Source organism: Nomascus leucogenys, chromosome 18 (genome assembly GCF_006542625.1).
Source record: "Nomascus leucogenys isolate Asia chromosome 18, Asia_NLE_v1, whole genome shotgun sequence".
Classification (NCBI taxonomy): Eukaryota; Metazoa; Chordata; class Mammalia; order Primates; family Hylobatidae; genus Nomascus; species Nomascus leucogenys.
Window position 1 is genome coordinate 95,583,612 of NC_044398.1, and position 26,927 is coordinate 95,610,538.

A 26,927-nucleotide genomic window follows, 5' to 3' on the forward strand; every position below is an offset into this window, starting at 1 on the left:
GAGAAGGCTGGAGAGAAGAGAGAAAAGAAAGAGCTGCTAAGGGGCTCTGGGCCCCATCCACAGCTAGACTAGGCAAGGAGAAAGATGGCCAATACCCTGTATTCCAGGGTGTGCACCCAACTCGCATTCTCCCTTTTACTAGGTCCCCTCTGATCTTCTCTGTCAAGAGCTTCAATGTCTCAAAAGAGGAAAAATTCCCAAATCCAGTGATTAATGTGCCCTATCTCCCCTTGTCCCCAACATCCACCTTCTGGAGTCAGAGAAACTCTCTGGGGCTCATCTCCCCCAAGCTGGCCCCACCCACTGTTGTCTCTTCCCCTTTTGTGAAGCCACCAGATGAATGTCGCCACCTGGAACCCCAGGCAACTCCTGGCATAATTGCTAACCCAACTCCCACTTGCAAGCCAATTAGAAGGAAGAGGGGGGACAAAACCCACCTCCTGTCATTGGAATGCTACACCTACCATTGCTTTTCTTAGTGAAAAAAAAAAAAAGGTAGCTGGTTTCTCCCTCTAAAAGAGGCCAGGGAACAATCTATTTAAATTATAGTGTAACAATATAAAACAAAGATGCAGAAGTCAAATACAATTTGGGTTGTAATTAACGATTTCCTTGTAGCAAGTTTTTCTGGGAAATCCAGGCTTCCTCTTGTGAGCTTGCCAAATGGTTTGAAGGTTCCTTTCACTCTATGGGGCCACTGGATGCCACTGGGGAAGGGGATGGGTTACGGATGGGAAAGGTGTGTGTGGTTGAGTTGTATAAACTGGAGGAGTTCAGAGCTCTACAGACTTGCAGGACTGTTAAGATATTTGCCTGTAATGATATTGTCATAATTGGAATAGTTAGCAGGGAATGACATTTAGGTAGAACAAACTACTAATGGGGTAATCACACAAAATGGGTTTTGGAATCTGCCAGGCCTATGTTTGCATTTGCTTCATACCTGTGCCTCAGTTTCCTCATCTGTAATTGTGGTATGATCACACCTATTTCTTGATGAGTTATGTCACTGAAATACACAGCATAGTTCATGGCTCATGGAAGACCCCGCCATGGACTGGGTAAGAGAGTGGACCGTGGTTGCCTTTGAATCCCATCTCTGCCTTTACCAGCCTTGTGACCTTGGGAAATATCCTTGATTTCTCTATGCTCTGGTTTTCTCATCTAGGTCATAAGGGGTTAATTATAGTCCCTGCCTCCTCTGGATGCTGTGAAAATTCAATCTGATTGTCCACAGAAAGCTGGTAGCACCACTTCCACTGGGAACCCAGTATGAACTCACTAAATGCTAGTGATCGTTATCCATGCATTATCAATAAGTGATAGCTGCTTCCTCTTTTGTATCTTCCTTTCAGCCCAAGAAGTTTCTATTTGATGTTCCTCATCTGACAATCAGAATGTGCATTTACATTTCTCCCTTTTAAAAGATCAGGGCAGCCCATATTGTTTGGATTGTATGATTTGCAACTCTACCTCTTTTTTTATTTTTATAAGAAAAGTGCCTTCTCACTTTCAAAACAAATCTGCAACATTTAAGCCTTCACATTAACTGGTCCTGATAGTCTGGTTTGTTTTGAGTGGTACAGGCTGAAAACCTTGGTTTACTGCAGAAAGAACTTGCCCATGGAACTTCTGTTCCAAGGACACTGAGATGGCATAGAAGTCAGGTCCTCAAGCCCAGGTACATTCTACTGCTGCTGTCAGGGTGAAGGCTTATTTTCTGGGTGGTGATGACTTTCTCTCCATGGCCCAGAAGCCAGAGAACCCATGAGCATCTCCCTGGATCTCCAGACTGCCTGGCTCACTGTCTCTTGAGAGTCTGGTTATGTTTCTACCAGAGGCAGAAGCCAGATTCCGAACTCCTGCAGAGGTTGTACAGTCACTTGGACCTAGCTCTACATCAAATGCTATAATTTGACAATTTGGCAAGTTCCACATTCTTTGGGGATGCAAAGGAAGAAACCCAGACCCCCTGGTTAGTGTCCTGACCCAGAAGTAATGATTGGGACTGGAGCTGGCAGGAATGCATGACATTGCTGAATTCACACAGACCCATTGATATAAACACCAGGAGCAGCAGCGGAGAACTAGATAAGATGAAGACTTTTTTTTTTTTTTTAAGAAGTCTGGAAGTCTTCGTGAGAATAAGGCCCACTCGTGGGTGAAACCTCTGGTTAGGAACCAAAATAGGATAGCAAAGAGAAACAGAGACTTACAGTGTACAGCTCAGCGTGCTTCTAAAGGCAGTGTCATTGCGACTTTGTCTATTTCAATGCAGAGATAACCCCAGGTATGTGTATTTTAAAAATGGCTGTAGAATCCAGGAGATAGAGGCAGAGGAAGGGCACGGTACAGTGGAAGTTTTCTCTTAGGACATCCTTATGTTGGGTTCTGCTGTGATACTCACTGTGTGACTCAGGCAGGTCACTTTCTCTCTCTGAACCTGAGCATCGTTCGTAAAAGATAAGGTAGTCATTTCAAGCTCTAACATTCTATCAATCTCTGCACTGTCACACTGAAGCATCCAAGCTGTCTCTTTTATGATCCTGAAATACAGTCTCCCTTAAAGGGTTCAGGTTCCTAAATTCAGTTTTTTGTTTTTTTTTTTTTTTTGAGATGGAGTCTGACTCTGTTGCCCAGGCTAGAGTGCAGTGGCATGATCTCAGCTCACTGCAACCTCCGCCTCCTGTGTTCAAGTGATTCTCCTGCCTCCGTCTCCCAAGTAGCTGGGATTACAGGTGCCCGCCACCACGCCTGGCTAATTTTTGTATTTTTAGTAGAGACGGGGTTTCACTAGGTTGACTCGGCTGGTCTTGAACTCCTGACGTCAAATGATCTGCCTGTCTCAGCCTCCCAAAGTGCTGTGATGACAGGCATGAGCCACCATGCCTAGCCTAAATTCAACTCTTGTTAAAAAACAAAAAAGTTTCCGAGATTAACTCAGAAGTTATAAATTCAGTATCTTCAGAGGCTGGACAGATAACAAAAATAAATAAAACAGTAGTGAACCCAGAACCCAGAGAAATGGGTCTCCAGAAATTTTAATTTTCTGGAGAACCCAGAAAAATAAAATTGCTGCTTATTCTTAAGAAGAAAGAAATCTAAACATTTACAGTGGAAATATGTCAATGAAGTTACAATAGTGGTTTAACAATCCAAAATAGCAATGATTGGATGGATGGATAGGGACCACATCCTGGGGACAGACAATTTGTTTGCCAAACTACTACAGGGTCCCCACCAAAGAGTTGCATACCATCATGCTTGTAATTTTATAATGCCTACCTTAATGGAGAAAACTAAAAATTTATTTTTCCAATGTCTCCAACATAAGCTAATCTCTGTAAACATGGATGTTACTTGCCTGGATGTGAAAGTATTTGAGTTTTCTTTTTGTTCTGGTTGTTGTTGTTGTTTTTGAGACAGAGTCTCATTCTGTCACTCAGGGTGGAGTGTGGTGGCATGATCTCAGCTCACTGCAGGCTCCGCCTCCCAGGTTCAAGCAATTCTCCTGCCTCAGCCTCCCGAGCAGTGGGGATGACAAGTGCCTGCCACCATGCCTGGCTAATTTTTGTACTTTTTGTGTCGAGACAGGATTTCACCATGTTGGCCAGGCTGGTCTTGAATCACTGGCCTCAAGTGATCCACTTGCTTTGGCCTCCCAAAGTGCTGGGATTACAAGTGTGAGCCACTGTGCCTGGCCTTATGTTTCGAACCCATAACTTATGTGATCTTTTTAAATATGTGCAATGAGAAGATAGAGTAGATGAACTCTTTGGCTCTCCCAGCTCTAGCATTGCAAGGTTCTGGCTGAGCCATTCCTGAATCTTCTGTTAACAGAGAATAGCCAGCTTCTTTTTCTAGCCTTGAATTCAAAAATTGCATGGAATTCATAGGAACTTACTATGCACCTCAAGACTACATGGCCATGAATTAAGGGCATAAAATGATTGTTGACTTGGCATGACCCAAATACTGCCCACAAAATAGATTAATGCCTATTTCTAAGTTCATTGGAAACACCTGTAGTCCCAGCTACTCAGGAGGCAGTACTGAGCTACTGAGCTCAGTACCCAGCTATTGAGGCAGGAGAATCACTGGAGCCCCAGGTGTTTCAGGCTGCAGTGAGCTAAGATGGTGCCATAGCACTCCAGCCTGGGTGATGGAGTGAGACCCCTCTCTCACATAAATAAATAAATAAATAAATAAATAAATAAATAAATAAATAAAAATAAAATAAAATAAAATTGCTTAATGGGGCTATGAGCTATGCAGAGGCAATTAGGTCCTTCAAACACTTACATCAGTCCTTTGTATAGCAGTCTCTATCAGCTACAGATAGGACGGATTTAGGTGTTTGAAGGACCCAACCAAATATAAAGATAGAGACTGCTTAGTCATCCTGAGAGGGTAAATTGACGACAATAAATACAGGTATGAATAAGCACAAAGCACCAAATGAAGACAAAGTCACGATGAAACTTGTCAGATGGCTGCAAGATTTGCAATGGAAATATGCCAGTGAAGTCCCCCTAAGGAAACATTAAATCAAACCCTTAGAATATGCCTGAGCATTCCTCATTTAGCAAAAGCAAGATGTCCTCGGGTCTTAAAAACAAAACTTCAGTCATTTCCTTCTCTAATGAATCTCACTTTGTTTGCCCATGACCTAGACTTAGACCAAGAACAGCTCGTACTGATAGTTTGTACTAAAACATGAGTGATTGAAAACTATTTGTCTATAAATCATTAAATACAAAATTACCTTTAAAATAAATCTCGGAATTGGAGTTTTAGTTTGACTCTTGAAACAGGAAATTTCACAATTCTTATGATGAATGTATTCTCCTGGATAAAACATTTTTAATGAAGAATTCAGAACCAAGGAGACCACTCTGATTTCTCATTATGGGTACTGTAATTATCTCATAATTATGATGGTCTATCTGGTAGAATGTTTAGTGTGTGCTTGTCATTGTGCTAAGACCTTCATACACATTACTGTATTAGGATTTCACAACAACTCTAAGCCTCATGTATAAAAAAAGAACAGGCTCAGAGAAGTTATGTAACACGCCTATGGTCCCACTCTGGGTCAGAATGGGAATGAAAATGTCAAGCTCTGTACCTAGATTCTACTCTGCTTCTCCTGATAATATCTAAAGATATTTAACCGATGGCATTTTTTTTCACCTGTCATAACTACCTCCAATTCTGCCAAAATCCGAGGCTGAAACCCCAGTCCAACAAAGAACATCAGACACGTGGGTCTTTGATGCTCAGGGATATCCTGTTCTTGTCCAAATTATCCTAAGTTGGGATAAATCATTCATTTTGGCTTTCTAGGACTAGACACTTTTTGATGACCAGGGTCTTTAAAATAATAAAATAGCCATGGTATTGGGTAATAAAGGTCTTTAGTTTATCCTGAAAGCCAACGGCCATGTATTGCAGAGAATACATGGGAGTGAGAAGCATAGTGCTCAGGCTCCTAAGGAAACAAGACAGAGTACCCATGTCTTCAAATTAAATGTGAATTTTAGGAAAATAGAACCGGTATTGACAAAACAGCTCAGTCACACTGTCATCTGAAAAGACAATTTTGAAGCCACCGAAATATGTTATTGGAGTTTGCTCAAGGCGCAGGTCTCAAACAAGAGCACACTCGGAGTCTGTAATATTGCACAGGCTTGGGTGTGCTGCGGCCCTCCCCAGGGTGAAATGAGTAATTCCTTTCTGCAGGAGCATTCTATTTAGAAAAGAAGCCAGTGTGGCTGGGCATGCCTGGGGGATGCCTTCTGGGCTTCTAGCCCTTAAGAATTTTGGTCTGACATTGCCTGTTTTTGAGCTCTGGCTCCTGCTTCTCAGCCACAGTGACCTTCAGTAAGTGACTTGCCTCAGATTCTGCTTCTGTAACATGGGATGATAACACTTCACACGTGGTGCAGAGGGCCAAGATTAGTTGAGATTGTGCATGGAAAGTGCTTAAAATATAGTCTGACATTCAATGAGCAAAAGTTATGATTTTTGAGACTTTTTCCTGATTCTCATTTAGATGTAACTATTCACCCTATTTTTAGACGTGGCAACCTTCAATTATTTTGCCAAACTTTCAATGTAAGTACATGAGGTGTAAACCCTCCTCAAAGGAAAAGAACTCTGTTGTTCTGTAATCCATCGTCTGATAGTTGTTTAGAAGAAAAGAGGGAGGAGATCTGGAGAAGGGTTACAGCCGAGGAAGGGAGTAATAGAAAAAATAAGACCAGAGAGGTTCAATGGTCAGCTTGAGCTCTTTCCGCTTGTAAGCAGAATAGAGGGTCAAACCTTGTGAAGTCCAGAGGCCAGGTCTTAACTAACCTGTTTATCTAAGTTAGAGGGCAGCCATGAAGAAACCAATCTTCATGAGAATTCTAAGCCATTGGCCAAGAGAACCTCTAGGGCAGCAGTCCCCAAACTTTTTGGTACCAGTTTTGTAGAAGACAATTTTTCCATGGACATAGTGGGGCAGGGAGGATGGTTTCAGGATGAAATGTTGCAGCTGAGATAATCAAGCATTAGATTCTCATAAGAAGCACACCGTCTATATCCCTCGCATGTGCAGTTCACAACAGGGTTCATGGTTCTCTCAGAATCTAATGCCATTGCTGATCTGACAGGAGGCAGAGCTAAAGTGTTAAGGCTCACTCACCCACCACTCACCTTTTGCTGTGCAGCTCAGTTCCCAACAGGCTACAGACCAGTACTGATCTGTGGCCTGGGGGTTGGGTACCCCTATTTTAGAAGACAGCTGGAGACTGGGGAAACAGCCTGGACTTTAACATCAGGCAGACAAGACATGGGTGAGGACCTCAACTGCACCATTCCCAACTCAAAGCATCTTCAACCTCTTTCTCCCTTTATTGGTGGGATTCTGACGGCATTTAAAAGGTTGATGTAACAAAACAAGATGGCGACCAAAAGAGGGCCTAGCATGGTCTTTGGATCACCGGAGGCCTCAACCAATGACAGCACACCTCAATTTTTCTTCTCCCAGACACCCAACAATTCTAAAAGTACTTTCTTTTGTCAAAGAGAGGGATACCCACACCCAAACACACAGAGTCCACAGGGACATGAGCCAAGAGTTGGCTAGCACACAGGGTTGGGCAAGGGTGTGGGTGTCAGGCCTTCTTAGGTTCTGTCCATGAGGGTGCAAATCGGTGCAAGCTCTCTGTAGGGTAATTGATCAATGTCCACATCTTAAGTCCATGTACCTTTTAGCCATTCACACCCAGAGGCACACAGAGATGGACAGCAATCTTTGTACCTAGCTCTGTACTGTAGCCTCATGGTAAATATCAACAGCACAAGATTAAATCCAGAGACAACCTAAATTCCATCATTAGGATACTTCTGTACACAAAAATGCACACACACACACACACGCACACACAAAAAATAATGATTGAACCCCTAAATATGATACAGAATAATCTCTGAGATATAAAGGTGGTGCCAAAGTAGGTGTTTAGATTTCAATTCTGTAATTTTGAGAATGGAAATAGTGAGTACTTATAAGATATAAAGATTGAATTAGAGACAGATGATAGAGATAGAGGGAGATAAAGATAGAGATAGAGGACAAGCAGGCATATGCTTGCATTTGCATAAAACACTTCTGGAAAGAAATATAAGGTATTAGTAACTCATTCTGGCAGAGAGACTAAGAATTTGGGTTGTGGGTGTTAGGACATGTTAGTTTTCATTTTATATCCTTTTCCAATGTCTGGCTTTTTAAACCCCAAGCATGAATTGCTTTGATGATGATAATAATAATAGCTAGCTAGTCAAAAGGAATGCCCGGAACAAGTTTTCCCTATACCTTAGTGATTTCATCAGCTTCAAAATCAGAACTGGCATGGAAAGGGTTAAGAACAGGACACCATCACCAACCAGTATCTTATCTTCCTAAAAGTACTAAGGAAATTTGGAGGCACAGTTAACACTTCAGTGGGAAGCGGCTGAGACCAAAGAAGAACCTGGCTCTTAAAATAGTTCTTTTCCCTGTCAGTAGAGCCTCCAGCTCAGGAACCTAGCTGGGGCACCCACATTCCTTCTCCCATCAGGGCCTAGAGCTAGTGGGAAAGTGGTGGGAGCCTTTTCAACAGACTGCAGAAGCGTTAAAAATAGAAGTTAAGTTGCTATTGGAGATACATGGAGAATTCACCACTTGCAAATCTCTAATGATAATATGTCAAGAGTAAAATACCTTGTCAGGAACAGTATCTAATATAATACAGCATTGGCTCTGTCAGCAATGTGATCCATGACATGTTTGGAGGCCTACATGAAATAGAAATTCAGCAGAAAAAAAGGCCTGCAGGGACTCATCTCAGCCCATGGGGAACTAAAAGGATGACCTGGTAAGTCTTTTCTGTCTGCATTTTACTGAGCTCTGGTTGGGAGCTCTGGGTGCATCCTCCTTCCCTTTTACAGATTCTACACTTTGTGTTAAATCATGTGCATATATTAGATGTTCTTGGAGGCCACCAGATGGATGGATGGTTTCTCTTACCCCAAAGTACTTAGTTTCTCAAAGAAATAATGGCCTCAACGATGTCCTTAGAATGATATTAAGCATCGTGGATACATATGTCAAAGAAGAGTTAGAGCTATTCCAGGTACAGCACTATCCTACGGGGAATGACTTAGGTATCTCTCAATAGTAACTTTTTGTGCAAATACAGGGTCGTGGATATAGGGCTGGGAGAACCATAGTTCTGACCCACTTTGAGGTTAAATTTGTTCCACAGGAAATTCAGAACCTGGAGTGAAGACAAGGTGCACCCAATAAATGTAGGAGGAGGAAGAGACAATCTGAGGTAAACTTATCATAGACCACATTCTGCTGGTGTAGATCAGGAAAGGATAACTGAAAAGTAGCATCTCCTTTTTGGCCAAAGAGAGATAAGTATACAGATGTAATTGTTTGTAACAAAAAACAAGATGGTTCCTTTATGATTCCTTCAATTACCCAATACCAGTTCAGAATATAAGTCCTAAAACTTCCTTCAGGATCAGCCCCAAAGTCCACCTGCTTCAACCCCTAATGGCTGTCTTTCCTTTAAAATCCTACCTCTAAGAGTGTGCACCATCCAAACATTGCTGGAGAAGACAAAGTAGACAGCTAACCGGTCCACCATACACTTACATTCTCCAAATTTGGACATCCATTGCCATTCAAATACTCTAGGAATTATCTAAGGCAGATTTCTGACATGTTTGCCCAAGTTCAGGAATCCTTGCTTTGATGATGCTGCCTCCATTCATGGAAAAAATGAAGGCAATGTGGATGGAACTCCTCACATTATCTCTTGACTTGAAAATTTCTCTGCATCCTCACACATTCACCCTTCCTTCTCTTCTGTTTCAAAATTGAAGTACTTCCAAATGTCAGCAGATTTATTTCTCCATTACCCAAAATGAAAAACAACCCAAATGCCCACCTATAGGTAAATGGAGAAATAAACTGTGGCATATCCACGCAATGAAATAGTACTCAGCAATGAAAAGGAAGGAGCTACAACCACATGCAACAATATGGATGAATCTAAAAATAATGACACTGAGTAAAAGAAGCCAGACAAAGAGAGCACATAATGTTTGAGGTTACTGATACAAAATTCTAGACACTGCAAATTAAGCTGTAGCAAAAGAAGCAGATCCACTGGTTTCCTGGGGATGACGCAAGAAGGAGGGGAGGATCGTAAAAGAGCAAGAAAAGACTTTGAGATAATGGACAAATTCATTATCTGGATAGCAGTAATGGTTGTGCATGCAGGTACATTTGTAAAAATGTATCAGAGTGTATACTTTAAATATATACAGTTTATTGTATGTCAACAAAGCTGTTAAAAAGTGGTTTCTTTTTTCCTAGACTACCTACTGTATCTGAATACTCTTGATCCTATTCCTTCTTATCTCCTATAAAACACTTCATCACTTTCTTTCCCACACCATTATTCCCTACCTCTTTCTTCCTGTCTTTTGCACCCCACATAGGGACCTTGTTGGGATAAATTAGTTGAATCTAAATCAACTATCCTACCAACTGCTTTCTCTGACCTCTCTGCTTCTCAGATGCAATCTCTTCTTTCTCTTCGTCACTCCAACTATTTATAATGGGCAATGCCCACCCACTCCAACATATCCCATTTATTCCTCAACTCTTGTCCTTTCTGCATCTCTCTCCACTACTCTAGCAAAACTACTGTCTTCTAGGTCTTTAAAGACATCCAAACTGTCACTTCAATAATGTCTTCTCAGTTTGTACCCTCCAGACTCTATAGCCCAACATTCAACCGGTTGAATGCCCAATCTCAACATCCCATTGATGTCTTATTCAATAGTTTTTCTTCCTTCAAACTCCACCCCATGAGCTCTCCAATGTTCTGTCCTTGTCTTTCTCTTCACTCCCTACTCTTGACGAACACCAGTTCAAGCTTCTTCATACAAAAGGCTCACCATGCTACCTTTAGCTCTGACCAGGTTCTGTCTACATAGTTTCTTTAATGATTTGTTCTGAAGGCATCTTATCATGAACTCTGATGAAACGGTCTTCACTCCATCTGTTTGGATATGAAGTTCCTCAGTGACCCCAGGGCTGGGACACTCAGTAGCAGCCTCAGCCACTGAATGAAGATAACACCACGCAAGCCAGGAATGGAGATTGATTCCCATGAGAGGGCTTATATGGGACGAATCCAAGAGCTTTTCACAGGTGGTGACTGGAGCCTGAACTTGCAGGACAGAGCCAGAGAGTGGAGGTGAGGACGAGGAAGCCAACTCAGGATGGCTTCCCATTAGAAGCTGATGGATGTGTTCCAAAAACCAGGCTGTGCCCATCCTCCGCCTGGACTTTTTATCGTATGGGCCAACACACTTCCTACTGAGTTTTCTCTTTCCTGTAACCAGAAGACTCTGAAAGGTATAACCCTCTATCATTCTGAAAATGTTTTCTCCTGCTGTCATCATGATAGATAAAAGCTGTGAAAACCTATATGCTAGAATTTGGCACATTATCTTAATTAACAGAAAACATATCCTATATTCTCCTAAGGCTCTCCAAGGAAAGAGAGCTTGTCTGCACATCAGATTATCTTGCTGCAGTGCCTGGGGCACTGTGGACACCCAACACGCTATTTAAATTCAATTGTGTTGATCTCTAAAGCGTTCTTTCTGCAGGGCAAAGATGTGGAGCATCTCAACTCCCCAGCCAGATTAAATTTCCTTTAAGCTCGGCATCACTAACCCTTTCTTTTTATGTCTCATTTCATAACTCTTCTGGCTTAAACTCTTTTTAATGGTTTCCCATTGCTTATAACGTGGAATTTCAACCCCTTATCGGACCCACCAGGCCTGCAGGATGTCGAATCCCTGCGAATTCCTCCCAGTTCATCTTCTGCCACATCACCTCTAAATCCTCTTCACCATGCCCAAAACATACTGGCCTCTTCTTAGGACTTTGCATGAGCCCAGATCTTTCCAACTTTAGGACCTTTGACTGTGGTATTCCCTCTGCCTGATATGCTTTGGTTTATCACCTTAAGTATCATCTCCTTAAAGAAATGCTCCCAGACTACACGTCTGCAGGTAGCACCTCTGTTCTTTTTAAATTTTCCTATGGTACCCATATTTTCCTTAAGACATCTATCACACATGCTATTTGCCACATGCTCAGTTTCTACCTCTGATACTAAGTTACAAGAGGTAAAGATCATTTTGTTTGGTTCAGCCATGGCAGCTAGTATGAGTCCTGGCCAGAGTCGAAGCTTAATAAATATTTGTGAGTAAATAAATAAATACATAAAATTTCCACAGCAGTTAGCTTAATAAATAATGCTTACATAAATTGTCTGTCCTTTCAAGAACACACACGTTCAATTTAATCTCTCTTGGCACTTTAAGTATTGGATCTTTTTTCAAAATCTGAAAATAACCTATCCAGGCATTACTATTGATCTTTTTTCAAAATCTGAAAATAACCCATCCAGGCATTACTATTGATCTTTTTTCAAAATCTGAAAATAACCCATCCAGGCATTACTACTATTGATTATCACAAAATAGCCAACAAACAGTAAACAGCATCCCCATCACTACTACCTGGCAGTCAACGCAAAAGCAACAAACACCTGCTGAACCAGCAAACTCATTTAACAGGCCCATGCCCTAAGGCACAGCAACTAAATACAAAAAAGTCGGCAGCAGGAGGGTTCAGAAGAACCAGAATGTAGAGACAACCCAAATATCCATTAACGCACTGATGAATAAATAAACATGGTCTATCCATACAGTGGGATACTCCACATGAATGAACCTAGACAACATCGTGTTAAGAGAAAGAAGCCAGACACAAAAACCTAACTTTAAGGCAGATTGGGGGTTGCCGGGGGCTGGGGAGAGGGAGAATGGGGAGTGTTTGCTTAAGGGGTATGGGGTTACCTTTTGGGGTGCTAGGAACATTCTCAAACTAGATAATCGTGGTGGTTTTGCACTACATTGTGAATATACTGAATACTATTGAAATGTGTACAGGATTAAAATGGTTAAGTTTTATCTTATATGTATTTTACCATAATAAATTAAAAAAGGAGGAAGACAACTAAAAATTTCAGAATGTATACTATTTTTTTAAAAAATCTTCAAAACTAGGCTGGGCATGGTGACTCACGCCTGTAATCCCAACACTTTGGGAGGCTGAGATGGGCGGATCGCGAGGTCAGGAGATTGAGATCATCCTGGATAACACAGTGAAACCCCGTCTCTACTAAAAATACAAAAAATTAGCCGGGCGTGGTGGCGGGCGCCTGTAGTCCCAGCTACTTGGGAGGCTGAGGCAGGAGAATGGCGTGAACCCGGGAGGCGGAGCTTGCAGTGAGCTGAGATCGTGCCACTGCACTCCAGCCTGGGGGACAGAGTGAGACTCTGTCTCAAAAAAAATCTTCAAAACTAGCCTACAAATGAAATAGGTGGCAAGTAGCAAAGTTAGTCAATGTTTTCTTTTATCATCGGAAATGTATCATGCTTCAAAGCCATAAACTTCTTCACAAATACTGGCTTTCCTGAGGTCTTGGGACAGGACAAAGAGGCAGAATTGCCTTACACTTAAAAAACGTTCCAGACGAGAGGATTGGGGTGTCCAAGCTTCTAAAGAATTCTGCAGAAAAAGGTTCCCAAATGCATGTTCCATATTGGTTTTGTGGTATGCCTGACTACTTTAGGTGGCACAGAAATGAACATTATTTAATTTTACTATAACTATTTTTGTTTAGAGTTATATTTGATTAATGGTCAAAACACCAGTTTTCATTTACAGTGATGATAAAATGTTTCTGTTGTTTACATGTGTGTTTCTAATCCATTTAATCATTTGTATGCAATAAAATTTACCCTTTATGGTGTATAAAGTCATGTAACCATCACCATTAAGATACAGGACAGTTCCCTTATTCATCAATATTCTCTTACCCTGCCCCTTTCTAGCCCCTGCCCTTTGGTCCAGCAATAAAAATGAAGAAACCAGGGAGAAACACCACAACCTGGATGAATCTCAAGCGCATTAGGCTAAGGTAAAGAAGCCACGTTCAGAGCTTTGAGGTATGAATGAGGAGGAGCTAAAGTAGTAAAGGGGCACAAGATTTGTATTTAGGCTGATGGAAATGTTCTGAAATTAGATGCCGGCAATCATCACACAACTCTGTAAATATGCTAAAAAACAGTGAATTGTACAGCTAAAAATATACTAATTTTATGGTATGTAAATTATAATTCCACAAAGACTTTATTTTTGTTTATTTAGAGACAGAGTTTCACTCTGTGACCTAGGCTGGAGTTCAGTGGAGCAATCTTAGCTCACTGCAGCCTCAAACTCCTGGGCTCAAGCCATCCTCCCACCTCAGCCTCCCAAGTAGCTGGGACTACAGCCATGCACCATTATGCTCAGCTAAATTTTAAATTTCTTGTAGAGATGAGGTCTCACTTTGTTGGCCAGGCTATTCTCGAACTCTTGTCTTCAAACGATTCTCCCACCTCGGCCTCCCAAAGTGCTGGGATTACAGGCATGAGCCACCATACCCACCCTCCATAAAGACTTAAAAAAAAATTACCTTACATCAAAAAATTTTTTGAAAAAAAATGAGATTTCATTGGGATGACATTCTAGAAAGGCAAAACTATAGGAATAGAAAATTGATAAATGTGCCCCTTTACAAATAAATGAAATTAATGAAAAAATACGTTGATTTAAATGAACGCGAAGAATGAACGCATGGAAATGAGGTAAACTTCAGGAAGCTGCTATGAAGAGGGTGGGCTTAGGGACTGATCTGTTTGCCAGAGTGCCTGGGTAGATGGGGGTGCACCCCTGCTGCCATTACCAGCGCTGGGGCACCTCCCCATCACCTCCCACCCGTAGCAAACACGTCCACTTACTGTGGCGGTGCCGGAGACGGTCTGCGCGCTCGTGTCCGCCGGGCTCTGCTCGGAGTGCGTCTGGGCAGGAGGGTAGAGGTTTAACGTGTGCTCGGGAACCGTGGTCTGGCCTGTGTACTCTGGCGCGGGGTGGGGATGAGGGGCCGTGTATTCCGCGGGGATACCGTTCTGCGGGGGAGCAAACTGGGCCGAAGCGTAAGGCTGAGCCATTGTGTCAGGGGCAGCGGCTGCTTCCTGATTACCCTGAAAAATCAAAAAGGTGGAGAGAGGGAGAGAACATCATAAGGAGCCACCACACAGAAATCTTCCTCCCAGATCCCAGGATGATCGTGCACTGCGTACTTTCTAGGGGTCACCGCGGTGCCACCAGCCTGAGATGGACCAATCTCAGGTCATCTTCACTAGACCCTAGAAGGAAACAGTAACCATCACTTCTCCCCATTTTACAGATGCAGAAACTGAGGCTTGGAAAGAGAAAGACAAAGTTGCTTTTTCCAAGCCACCCAGCCTAGCATTCAAAGACATGAGGGTCTGTGGCTTACTAGATTGATTTTTTTTTTTCTTTTCTGGCAGATCCTTTTTATTTCATTCCCATTTTGGAAGCTGTGAGCATTTAGTTGTCCGCAGTGACAGCAGAACCTTGATTTGATACTTAAAGTGCCAAGAGAGATTAAATTGAACGTGTGTGTTCTTGAGAGGAGAGACAATTTATGTAAGCATTTGAATTTAATCAAAGTTTTATGTGACTTGGCTCACATAATGGGAAGAGGGAGTATCCTTCTAATGGTCCCAGTGTCTGTGTGGTTGTGTGTTATGTTGTGTGTGTGTGTGTGATGTCCCCAGTGCCAAAATTAAGCAGCTGATAAAAATTCAGGGCCTAATTTGGACAAAGATTGTCCTCTCTGACATCCCCATTTTAAGCATTTCAGGAAAATATTGGATTTAACTCTTAGTCTCATTAGTCAATGCCTCTCCCTCCCTGCCTTATTTTTTTTATGAGCACAGAGTATTATATAACAATTCATTCTTCAGATCTAGGCAAAACATGCAGTGTGACAATTACAGCCAACTCAGAAGAATTTTAAAAACACACACAACAAAAGCCTGAATTCAAACGATTCCATTTCAGGAAACATCTCTCTCTCTCTACCTCCTCCTCCACAGTTCTATCACCACGCGCGCGCGCGCGCGCACACACACACACACACACACACACACACACACGCTGCCTAAGAAATTGTAACCCAAAGGTCTAAATTTTCCATGGTGTCAGGAGATGGGCTCATACAGTCAGAAAGACAGAGAGAGGAAAAAAACTTAGCAATTAAGCACACCAAATAGCTGCCTCTCCCGTTGTCTGCGGTCAATTAGATGTGACTTTAGCCCTCATATAATGATACTAGGGCAAAAATATCAGAATTTCTCCTTATCTCTTCAGTACTCGCCACCAACATCCGAAATCCTCTTTCTCTAAAGCAATTTGAGTGCAGCAAAAACACGATGACATAAAGAAGAGAGGAAAAAAAAGTTTGTTCTCAGAGCAGCACACAGAGCTGGTGCATTTGTTTAGAAGGGACCTTAATTAGAATGTTAAAGATGACACTTGGAAGAGAACTAAGCTTAGGATAAGTTTAAACATTTTACAAGTAAAAACATTCCCATCAGGCTCTTCCCTCCTCCAGACAAATTTCTCCAAATGTCTGTGCCACTGGAAACAAAAGGGCACAAGCATTTCTTTCTCTTTCTAACATTTTCCCATAGCACTGGGGCCATGGAGGGTGTGCCTATGCTGAGGCTGAGTTGCTATCCATGTGCAGTTAACCCTGTCCATCCTTGGGAAGCCACAGAAGACATGCAGTGATATTGCTGGTCTGCCTCCACTCCTGTTTCTTCAACAAGACCCCAGTTTCCTTTTGGGGGGTAGTCCCACCCTCAGCCTGTATGGTGCAGATAGAGTTGAACCCAGCTCCTAGTCACTGCGAGATGAGCCATAGGACACCAGCCTGGCCAATCAGATGGTCCCACTGAGATAGTCCCATGGATTTGGGTTCACGCACATCTATCTAGTGAGTCCATTAGTGCGTTAAGCCCTAGTCACACCAGTGAGTCCCAGTCACCCTGGGATTTTGCTGTAGTTTTGGGGAAGAAGTTCTCTTTCCACTGTAATTGGCAGCTGTAAAAACATCATAAGCCTGGAGCTGCCAAGAACTGACACTTAGGCTGGGCATGTTGCCTCATGCCGGTAATTCCAGCACTTTGGGAGGCCAAGGTGGGTGGATCACTTGAGGTCAGGAGTTCGAGACCAGACTGGGCAACATGGTGAAACCCTGCCTCTACTAAAAATACCAAAATTAGCCAGGCATGGTGGCACATGCCTATAATCTTAGCTGCTTCGGAGACTGAGGCAGGAGAACCACTTGCATGTGGGAGGTGGAAGTTGCAGTGGGCTGAGAGCACACCACTGCACTCCAGCCTGGGCCACAGAGCAAGATTCTGTCTCAACAACAACAACAAAAGAGAACTGCCACTTGAAGGGGACCTGCCTACATGTGAGGCCAACCTAGAGGACAATGAAGAGAAGAAACTGAGGAACAGAGAGGTTTCTACTGGGTCCCAGGGACATCATTTGAAGTGTTGAATCCAGCTTTACCCGCAGTTAGCACCATCCCTGTTTGTTTTAGTTACACAAGTCAGTAAATGTCCTATATTTTAACAGCTTTACTAAGATATCATTAACATAAAAATTATACATATAAGGTGTATAACTTGATGTTTTGACATATGTATACATTGTGAAGTGACCACATTCCAGGTAATTAGCATATCCATCACTTCTACATGATTTCCATTTGTGTGTGTGTGTGTGTGTGTGTGTGTGTGGTGAGATTTAAGATCTATCCTCTTAGCACATTTCCAGTATATAATACAGTATTTTTAACTCTTGTTCCCATACTGTACTTAAATCTCCAGAATGTATCTGTCTTGCAAAACTGACACTTTGTACCCTTTGTCTCATTTTTTTAAGCTACTTTTTCTGTTACTTACAACCAAAAGGGTCTTGACTAATTAAAAAAAAAAAAAAAACCTCTGCTGTTTTATAACTAAACTAGAATCTTTTCTTTTTCTGGGCTGTTCAAGGAACATATCCTTCTGTACAGAAATTTCATAGCGATGCCACTTCTCTATGGGTGATGAAAAGCCCCAGAAATGTTGGGATCTTGGGAACCATCTGATGAGAAATTCATCGTGCCAGAGGCAGCTTCTGCTCAAAGGTCTGTTACTGCCTCCCCAACCTTCTACCTGGTCCATCTCTGAACTGAAGGGTAGACTTGTGTAAACTCTTACAGGGAAGCACAGAATAATCACATAAGCAGTGGTACAGACAATGATCATACGAAGACAAAGGCTTCCCTCCTCCACCTCCAGCAGAAGATACTGTCACCAGGAACATATATAACCCTGGGGCTTTTCATCAGTGCAGAACAACCTCAGGAAAAGTGGCCCATTCCTACTACCTCTTGCAAAAGAGCTAAAGCTCCTTGTAGACTTCGAGCTATCTCTGTATTGAACAGAGAAGGGTCATGCCCTCCAGAAGCTTACGGTCAGTTAAGGGAGAAGAGCTCCGTCCCTTCAACCCCATCAAGTCTTCACATTCACTGCCCCTCAGCTTGGAAAGCCTCACCTACCCCCTTGCCCAGCTAGTCCTTACTCTTCCTTCAGTCCGCATCAAGAGTCCCTCCTCCAGCAGGCTTTCCTTGATGCTGAAACCCGGTCAGTTGCCCATCCCCTGTGCTCCACTGCAGCTGGTGGCCACAGCTCACACAGCACCAAGCACTGCCACAGCCTGATTATTTGTCTGTGAGCTCCCTGAAAACAGGACACTGTGCCACATTCCCTGTCCCATTTCCACGATCCAACAGCATACCAGCTGCAAAGTGGACATTTATAAATGTTTGCCAAGTGAGTATGTGCTTGAAAAACGACCTCTGGGTTCTGCAAAGCCTAGTCTGGCAGCAGGAGATAGGGTAGGGGGATGAAGAGAGGACCTAGCAAATGACTCATGAGGCAAACCTGGCCCAAATTTTGTTTTTGTAAATAAAGTTTTATTGGAACACAGCCATGCTCATTTGTTTACTGTCTGTAGCTGCTTTTGTACTACAAAGGCAGAGTTGGATAGTTGTGACAGAGACTGCCCAGCCCACCAAGACTGAATGATCTATCATCTGGGCCTTTGTAGAAAATGTTTTCTAATAGCTGTGGCAGAATGTCATTAGATATGGGATCACCAGTTAAGAAGCCATTATTGCATAAATAGTTGGGGCAGGAAATAAAGCAGGCAGTGAAGTAGAAAGAGAGAGAAAGGGGCTGTTTTCTCTCCAAACCAAAGAGGGGTGATAGCTAGACTTGGAGACTGGCAATAATGAAAATGGTGCAAAAACAGTGAGTCAGAATCTTTTGGGGAATTTCCTTTCCATCAGCAGATCTTTGACCTGTAAACTCACATGCACACAGGCTTTAAATGTGCATAAGTGGGCTTATGAGCAGAAGGTTCATGATGGCCTCAGACTTCCATGAAAAGCAGCCCCTTCTCCTCATTTGTCCTCAGAAGAAAAATAGGTGGCAGGCACTGTGCTGGGCATCTCATACCGGTAGTTCTTACAGAGCTGTCACTGCTCCCCACAGGACATTAGGCAATGACTGGAGACAGTTTCGATTGTCACAAATGAGGTAGGATGTGCTACTGCCATCTAGTGGGTGGAGGCCAGGGATGCTGCTAAACATCTTAGAGTTTACAGGACTGCCCTGAACCACAAAAGACTGTCCCGCCCCCAATGTTAATAGTGTCAAGGTCCAGAATCCCTACTTTGCATGCAGTGCATCTCTAATCTCAATTTACCTTGTCATCAAAGATGCTACAGACCAAAGCTGGGAAATAATTATTCGAGGTCACAGTCACAGGTAGTTGTTAGGGAAGCCAAGAGTTCAACCAAGGCATTTCTCATCTAGCAAGAGAATCACCTGGTGAGGAGTTCACTTCATTCATTCATTCACTCATTATTTTTATTTTTATTTTTTTGAGACAGAGTTTTGCTCCCGTTACCCAGGCTGGAGTGCAATGGTAGGATCTCGGCTTACTGCAACCTCCGCCTCCCAGGTTCAAGTGACTCTCCTGCCTCAGCCTCCCAAGTAGCTGGGATTACAGGCACCCGCCAAGATGACAGGCTAATTTTTTTGTATTTTTAGTAGAGACGGGGTTTTACTATGTTGGCCAGGCTGGTCCCGAACTCCTGGCCTCAAGTGATCCACCCACCTTGTCCTCCCAAAGTGCTGGGATTACAGGCATGAGCCACTGCGCCTGTCCACTTCCCATGTTTAAATAAGCAATTCTCTGTCTATCACATACACCATGGACCTGTGTTTAGCTGTTAGTGTGTTACTCCCTGTGAGAAAGCCAGGGACTACGGTATTTGATTCAAATATGCCAGCAATTCCAATGGCCAGGTTAGGTGGGTGACCATTCGAAAGGAGTGGGGCAGCAGCCTGGGAAACTTCTGCAATACCTCAAGGCTGAGGCCTGACTTTGAAATGCTTTCAGGCTATCCGAGGAAAGGCAAGGGCCAGCTGGGGGCACCACTGGTGCCAATGCAAACCACCCACCTCTACCATGAGTTGTGCAATTCTGGCAAACACAGAGCACCATGCTCTAGGAACTGAGTCCATGGTAGCCAAGGAGCCTGCAGTTAGCATCCAGGAACATGGGGCTCCAGATTTCATCCTGTGCCTGGAGTTCTCAAACAGATGTTGGCGGGACCCCGTACAGTTACTTAGTAACACTGACAGCCGTTCCAGAGAGACCCTAATTAATATTCCCAACATTTGCACTTTAGGCTAATTACAGCTAATATTTAATTAAGACCATTGTACTTCCTATGGAATTATTTTTCACCTTCAAATGGCTCCAGAGATGTCTGTTTCCTCCCTAGTGACATTCCTGGATTCTTAGCTTGGCTGAAATGTATTTTCTGGAAAAATACATTGACATTAAGGGCACCTTTTCCACTCCAGGTCACAGCAAATCCTAGGCACGCGAACAGGCTCCTGGGTTGGAAGCTATAGCCAACTTCACGGAGGGGACAGTGACAGGCAAAATTATTTGGAGCATTCTGGCTAGACATTCCCTCATTTGCAGAAGCTGCCTTTTTCCTTCTACTCCAATGCCAAACCCCCACCTTTCCCTAAATAAGTGGAATGATCAGACAGCTTCTGGTATCTGCAGAGTCAGGGTGCTTGTGGGTCTTCCTAGTTGATGGGCAGGATGATCTGCCTCACAAGTGTTCCCCACATCATCAAGCAAATGCTTCAGGAGCTTTTGCAAACTTAACGTTTAATTTCGGGGCCTGGATTTTCTTGAGTTGTTGCTCAGTACACAAAAGGAGGATGAAAGGAGGCCAAAATCTCATGCTTTAAGACTCACTATTGCTGCTGCACAACTGACTAGAAGCTTGAAATAAACAACATTTATTAGGATAAACGGAGAAGAAACTTCCTTGTCCTCAGTCACCAAATCTCTCAGTCAACGAGAGCAACTCAACGACAGCAGGATGATGGAAAGCTGTCATTACTTAAAACACCCCAACGTGGAGTTTTCACTCCAGTTACCAAGAGCAAAAGGATTATTAAAATGCAACCAAGTCTGATCCCTAAAAGCAAAAAAAAAAAAAGTCATTTCAATTTAAATATTTTACTGAAGCATGAAATAGCCCGGCTATCGTTGCTATTTTAAGACAAACACTGTAATCTATTAGCATAGTGTGTCGACTCTTGCATGCACACAATCAGAGGGCCACTCTTCTGATGCTCAGAGAATTTCTTTGGTCACTAAAATATCCTGAACCCTGAATTTTCTCTCTGAAGTGGACTCAGGTGACAGAGTCAGAGAGAAAAGAAGATGAGAGAGTTTTTTGTTTTTGTTGTTGTTGTTGTTTTTTCCCCAAGACATTGCCTTTCTCCCATTTGTTGCCCTGAGTGGTTTAACAAAGTAGCTTTGAGAAACTAATAAGAGAACCAAGAGTGGTAGCCAGTCAGGCTTTGTAAAACCTTTTGGCTCAAAATCGAATGCAAACCGTATTTCAATTGAAAAACAGTCTTTAAGTGGCCGAACATGAAAAGGGTCTATTCTTTTCCATGTAACTAGCTGACTTTCACTGAGAAGGCAAAGTACCTGCTTTCATAGCTGTCCAGGTGGACTTTAAAATAGGCAAGTATTTTCGTGTGTGGGTATGTGTGTGTGCACACTCACACGCCTGTATTTCCCCCACCTTTATAGTCAAACTTCTTGAGCACACCCTCCCTTTCTGCATCTGGAATTTATTTGTCCCCAGTTTATTTCCTGCTGTGGAGAACCTCCTCTGGCCTAAACTCAACACTTACAATGAAGAAATGCACAGGAATTGTCAAAATCTAATAAGGCAGCTGATCACATATGCCCACACAGCCCAGGAAGGCAGCAGCTCCTGCAACGGGATCCCCCACCAGCAGGGACTCACTGGAGGAAAACTATCCGTTCTTGATGGTTGCTTGCAGTTTTCAGTCTTGCTGACAGTTTGTTTTACTTTAGTTTAGGAGCATGGTCTACGCCACTTCTCTGGCAAGAAATCGCGCATATTCAGAGAAACCCTCTTGTGCAGAACTGAACAGAGCTAAACTGCATCATGCCCCAGGGGCATTGAAACAAAGAAGAAAAATGCAAAAGGACACCCTTAACCTGCTGGTTCTAAGATCAACTCAGTTCCACACATCAAGCAGAAGCGTGCACACACACACACATACACACACACACACACACACACAGACACTGTCTCTCTCTCTTCACCAAAACTCCTCTCCTTTCCCCGGGCATGATTCAAGGAGCAAGCTACGTATCACCGACAGCACGGACTTAACGCAAGAAAAGCTTTCAGCTTCATTCAAATCACAATTTTGAGTGAAAGATTAAATGGAAAAAAAAAATACCTGCTGCACCATCCTGCTTCCTTTCTCCTCCATAAACTTAGCAGCTGTTATTGTCCCACACCACAAAGCATCTGCCCCAAGCACGCCTCAGTTACGAGCGAGGGTGTGCGCACTGTGCAATGTGTGGATGATCGGGGTGTTGAGGAAGGTGGGGGGCTGAGGCCGCCTGGCTGACCTCCCCCTCAACATCTGACTGCTCCCAAAACCAACCCAGATGGGACTTTTTCTGCCAGCAAGGCCTGGCCCATCAATCACAGCTTGCTCCTCCTCTGGCTCCTACTCTCAGTTTCACAGCGCACCACTCGGCAGATGATTATATAGAGGAGGAAGGGAAAAAAAAAAAAAAAAAAAACAACCCAGTGCTCGTCCACATTAATAGCTGTTTAAAAAACATTAGAAATGTGATTCTATGCATCACCTGGAGCTGGAATTTTTCATTACTAAACTAAATATATGGTATGCAAAGTTATAAAATCCAGCAGGGAGCTTGCTACTATCTTCTTTTATTTTTTCTTAAGAGGGGAGGGCAAACATTCAGGGATAAAAGGGAAGAGATAGAGGAAGGATGAAAAAAGTTTAAAGAGATAGAGAGATAGCAATAGGTAAATTTTTAAAAATACTGAGTACATCAGAGAGCATGAATTTGTAATAAAGCTGTGTGGTGAACTGCAAATCGATCTCAAAAATATCATAACTGATGATGACTTGGAAGATTTTGAAATCCAGCTCTTTTGCAGACTGGCTGTGTAATCTTAGACAAGTTATTGGGATACTGCAGGCACTAGTTTTTGCTTCTGTTTAATGGGACCAATAATGAGTAGCTTCACCATATTATTGTAAGGATCTAATTAAAAATCAAATCACCAAAAACTACACACACACACACACGCACACACACACATGCACACACACACAGGGCTTGGCTTGTAGTATGCATTATGTAAATGAATTGATTCATTCACATTTAATGAATGGTAAGCAAAATCCAAAACCATCTTTGTCCCTACAGACCTTACAGTCAAGTGCAGGAGCAGACTTCAAGAAACAAAAAATAAATACTAAGATGACCAGAATATTCCAGTGGTGATAAATGCTATGAAGAAAAAGTACAGGGGTCTTGCTTTCTCCTTTTCTTGGACGTTTGTCTTTTCATGGCTTATCGTTTTCTTCTCTCTCCCAGTGAGCAAAAACAAGAACTCATACAAAAAATTCCCCAGTGAAATCCCCCATCAATGCCAAATGCAGCCTCTTTATTTAAAGCTGCAAGTACTTTGTTCTTCCTTTATTATGAAAACTACAACAACCAGAGTGAAATGTCAAAACAATTTCAGTTATTATTTGCTCATGTCTTTCTTGCTTGTCAAGGGAGAGGTTTTGAGAGTCCCATCCACCCTTCCTACAGATAGCTGCTTATCACCAAGGCTCCTTGCTATGGAAAGAGAGATCTTCCCCAACTGGAGGGAATGGATGGGGTTTCAGAAGTGATTAAAGCTGTAATTAAATTGTATAACAGAGGAGGAGGTGAGGGTGGAAGGGACCGCCTGGAAGACTTCAACCTTTCTGCTTGTTTGTTTTGAAGGTTCTAGTTCAGGTGGCCCCTGGGCGAGGTTTTTCTTTTTAATTCCCAGCTCCTCAAGGTTGGAAAGAAAATCTGGATACACAGTATTCGTGCCCGTCCTTTCATTTCCATTTCCAGTCATACTTTGGGGATCTCTGCAATGCATCACAGAGTGAGAGTTAAAACAAGCAGCCCTTTCAGGTTCTTTAAAGGGATATGTCAGCTCCCCTCTCTAACCACATAACCGCAGAGGACAAGAGGCCCTGTCTCACAAGACTCCACCTCAGTATGCGAGGACAGCAGCCATTCGCACAAACCATAAGCTCTTGTCCTCAACTGAGAAGCCAAATTCTGTCCTTCAACCTGGGAAAGAGAGACAAGACCAAGACGGACAATTCCCTGGTGAAAGCATTAATGTCCTAGGGAATAATGGAAAAAATACTCAAAAACAAACAACAACAAAACAACTGGCTGGGGGGCGGCGGCTCACACCTGTAATCCCAGCACTTAGGAAGGCCAAGGCGGGCGGATCACTTGAGGTCAGGACTTTGAGACCAACCTGCTAAAACCCCATCTCTACTAAAAATACAAAAATTATCCGGGCATTGTGGCAGGTGCCTGTAATCCCAGCTACTTTGGAGGCTGAAGCACCAGAATCGCTTGAACCCGGGAGATGGAGTTTGCAGTGATCCAAGGTTGCATCACTGCACTCCAGCCTGGGTGACAGGGTGACACTCCATCTCAAAAAGAAAAGAAAAAAAAACTTAAACAGAGAAAGAGTCAAAGAGTTTCAGGTGGAAACAATCAGATAGATGCAACAAAATGTGGGTCCTTAGTCAGTGGAGCATGAGTTCCTTACATATTCTTTTAAAAATATCAGATTCCAGCCGGGTGCGGTGGCTCATGCCTCTAATTCCAGCACTTTGGAAGGCCGAAGCAGGTGGATCACGAGGTCAGGAGATCGAGACCGTCCTGGCTAACACGGTGAAACCCCGTCTCTACTAAAAATACAAAAAATTAGCCAGGTGTGGTGGCGGGCGCCTGTAGTCCCAGCTACTTGGGAGGCTGAGGCAGAAGAATGGCGTGAACCCATGAGGCAGAGCTTGCAGTGAGCCAAGATCACGCCTCTGCACTCCAGCCTGGGTGACAGAGCGAGACTCCGTCTCACAAAAAAAAAAAAAAAAAAATCACGTCCCAAGGCTTCACACCAGACCTACTGCCTCAGAATCCCTGAGGGTGGGATTCAGGGATGGGCACTGTCAAAAGTTGCCCCAGATGGTTCTGATACACAATCCTGGAGAAAAATGTTCTCTGTTTTTTATTCTGTCAGCCTGATCTCTTAGGCTGTAAGACCCATGTAGGGGATCATCATACCAACATTCTTTAAATGAAATAATCTACATACATGAGAGAAGAATAAAATAGTTAAGAGTTTGTATTGTTTCATGAAAACTTTATGTGGAGGAATGGGTTCAGAGTGTAAAGTCTTTTATGAATTGTGGTAAAAATAAATAAATGGAAAAACACTATGATAGGCCAGGTAATTTCTAGGGTTACTATCTAACCTTTTAATGCTGTGACTATGAAATCAAAGTCAAATATTGAGGCATCAATAGCATAATGGTGAAACTATTGGCAAGGCATTCAACATTTATGTGACCCAGTTTCCTTATTCATAAAGTATAAATAGTAATATATATTATTCTTCACAGTGAGACTCTTAAGATGCTTTAGAGGGAAAAATCTACTGGAATGTATTTTATAATCTAGAAAGTCCTGTATGCACATATGTCCCATTGTGGGGATAAAATTGGCCTTCCTTCCAGTCCAGTGAAGTTCTTCCTCTGGAAAACCCAGGAAGAAGTGATGTGTGTTGGACTCTAACCTACTTTAGTGAATACTAAACTCATTATGGTACAAAGGTAGATCACGTACCTCATTATGGTACCTTTGGCAGATAAGAAATCTGACGTGCTAAACAACTGGAAAACACTTTCCAACACACGCATCTAGTACATTAGTGAGGGAAAGAACCAGAATTTTAACATAACCTCATTATGAGTCTTCATTGAAGAATTCTTGTTACTGAATCCATAATAAGATAAATATGAAGATGGTGGTGGTGGTGGTGATGATGATGATGATGGTGATGGTAATAATGGTGATGATGATGATGGTGATGGTAATAATGGTGATGATGATGATGATGGTGATGGTAATAATGGTGATGGTGATGATGATGTCTGGTAACAAGGAAAAGAAATCTTTTCTTGCACACCAATTATGAACTGATTATCGTTCTAAGCACCAAGCATACAAAATTCAACAAAGTAGCTTTGCCTACATTACCTCATTTAACAAGAATCCAATGTGCCACTTATTTTTATCTTCTTTTTCAAGCTAGGTGGGATTACTTGTTCATGCTCACACAACTTGTTAGTGCTAGGTACCCAAATCTGTCAGAATCCTACATTGTATGTTCTTAAATACTTGGAGATGAATTCAGATCTGACCTCATTTAGATAAACATATAAACTTTTGTTCTGGTAACTATGCCAGCTTACAGAATTATTATTATTTTTTTCTGAGACAGAGTCTGGCTCTGTCACCCAGGCTGGAGTGCAGTGGGGCGATCTCTGCTCACTGCAAGCTCCGCCTCCTGGGTTCAAGCAGTTCTCCTGCCTCAGCCTCCCGAGTAGCTGGGACTACAGGCACCGGTCACCCCGCCCGGCTATTTTTTTGTATTTTTAGTAGAGACAGGGTTTCACCATGTTAGACAGGATGGTCTCGATCTCCTGACCTCGTGATTCACCCACCTCGGCCTCCCAAAGTGCTGGGATTACAGGTGTGAGCCACCGCACCTGGCCAGAAAATTATCTCTTGA

At 42.8% G+C, this 26,927-nt stretch overlaps 1 protein-coding gene across 14 annotated transcripts in view; it reads right to left on the bottom strand.

Annotated features, from left to right (window-relative positions):
• Window positions 1-26,927, bottom strand: part of RBFOX1 (RNA binding fox-1 homolog 1) — a 2,489,097-nt gene that overhangs the window by 180,146 nt on the left and 2,282,024 nt on the right. For 13 of the 14 annotated variants that reach the window (XM_030799104.1, XM_030799108.1, XM_030799109.1 and 10 more), the window contains one exon: window positions 14,473-14,715. In XM_030799104.1, the coding sequence (XP_030654964.1) occupies window positions 14,473-14,715 (243 nt within the window). Of the gene's footprint in view, window positions 1-14,472; window positions 14,716-22,485; window positions 22,750-26,927 lie in introns of those variants that run through there. The other variant, XM_030799114.1, reaches the window with a different exon arrangement.